Here is a 1,605-nt window from a genome sequence, read left to right as displayed (position 1 = left end):
TTTTTTTTTTTGGTTTTGCCTTTCAGATGCAAGTCGTGAGCAAGTTAAATTCATGCTGAAGATTCCATTGCAGCTGAAGAAGAGTAAAGAGCGAAAGCAAACTGACGACGATGGCTATCACGAACTTTTCGTCACCGAAGCAAATATGTACGACAACATCGTGCCGGAGTTGGAANACTTTTCGTCACCGAAGCAAATATGTACGACAACATCGTGCCGGAGTTGGAACAAATGTATGCCAGCGTTGGGGTGTCGTTGCAATTCAAACCAAACAAATATCGATTTGCGCATGAAATGAGTTGCAACTACATTTTGATGGAAGATCTGCAGGCGAGGGGATTTGAAATGGCACCGCGTCGGGAGGGGCTCGACGTCGCACATACAAAGACAGTACTTGACAAGCTAGCCCAGTGGCATGCGGCCTCGGTTAAGAGAATTGTAGTTAAGGGCGCCTACCCGGAGGGATATATCAAGAGTTACTTCTCAGAGCAGAATTTGCCTTTTATCGTCAAAATGAATGCAGCGTTTAACGAGCCATTCGCGCAATGCATGGATGCCTACGACTTGATTCCCACAGAGAAGGAGCTTATAGTGAGTATCTTCCAAAGTATTTTATGTAGGTACAGTGATACCCGCTTAAGTGCCTAACCCGCTTAAGTAACCAACATTTTTGGGCACCCATTTATCATTTTACTTATAACTTTCGCCTTTTAAGTGCTACCGCAACACGTTCGGCAAAAAAATATTCTAAAAAATCAACGGTAATTTTGTAGCCATTTGAAACTTGCACATTATTACACTAAAATGAGAAATCTGAGAAAAAAGTTTGATATTTTGATGAATTTTTTTTTCAGTGTTCTAAAAAATTTAAACTTAGGTTTATATGGTATTTGTGCGGGAATGAACCGTGTTTTTACTGAAAAATCTTAAAAATTAATAAATAAGCATAAGTGGCAAACAACCTCATTTTGAATTTGCTCCGAAATGTCCAACACCGTAATATGTATAATCAATGACTTTAAAGAATTGAATTCTTTTAAAAATTACATAGCATTGCTTCATCGATTTTCTTATAAAGTTTTTGTTTATGTATTTATGTGTTTAAATAATGCTACGATCTTGGTTTCAAACTGTGTACACTGCATTAAATGTTCATGTTTTATTCAAGAACAAGAAGATTAACTACATCAATAATTATGTTTGCGTAAGTACCCGAATCGATGTACTTAAGTGGGTTCTTTTAAGTACCCAACCCGTCTAAGTACCTCAAATAGCTGACATTTTTGTGAGGTACTTAAGCGGGTTTTACTGTACATAGTTTACAAAGGCTGGTCAGGCTAAAGGTAAAAACTGTGTTTATTTTGGATAAGTTTATTACCTTAGTGTTGAAAGAGTATGTAAATGTGACAAAATGCTCGCAAATTCAAATATTCTCTGTTAAGCTTTAATCGTCAAGTATTACTTTTATTACTTTTATTTATTGTACTTTAAAGTTAGGTTTTTATTTCCCGAGCGAGGAGGCTTGTAACACGCGTCAGCTTCGTTTTTCTTCGAAACTGAAGCATTTTTATAATGTCCGACGAAGTAGTAAAAGCCTTTTTCACT

General features: G+C 36.8%; 1 protein-coding gene across 1 annotated transcript in view; it reads left to right on the top strand.

Annotated features, from left to right (window-relative positions):
- The first annotated feature begins 198 nt into the window (after positions 1-198).
- Positions 199-1,605, top strand: part of LOC108376451 (uncharacterized) — a 2,121-nt gene continuing 714 nt past the window's right edge. The window contains exon 1 of the mRNA XM_017632669.1: positions 199-591. Coding sequence (XP_017488158.1) covers positions 199-591 — 393 coding nt within the window. The remainder of the gene's footprint in view (positions 592-1,605) is intronic.

The sequence above is a fragment of the Rhagoletis zephyria genome, unplaced genomic scaffold, assembly GCF_001687245.7.
Source record: "Rhagoletis zephyria isolate East Lansing unplaced genomic scaffold, Rhagoletis_zephyria_1.1 Rzeph_scaffold_10455, whole genome shotgun sequence".
Classification (NCBI taxonomy): Eukaryota; Metazoa; Arthropoda; class Insecta; order Diptera; family Tephritidae; genus Rhagoletis; species Rhagoletis zephyria.
This window is presented reverse-complemented; position numbering and strand designations above follow the sequence as displayed.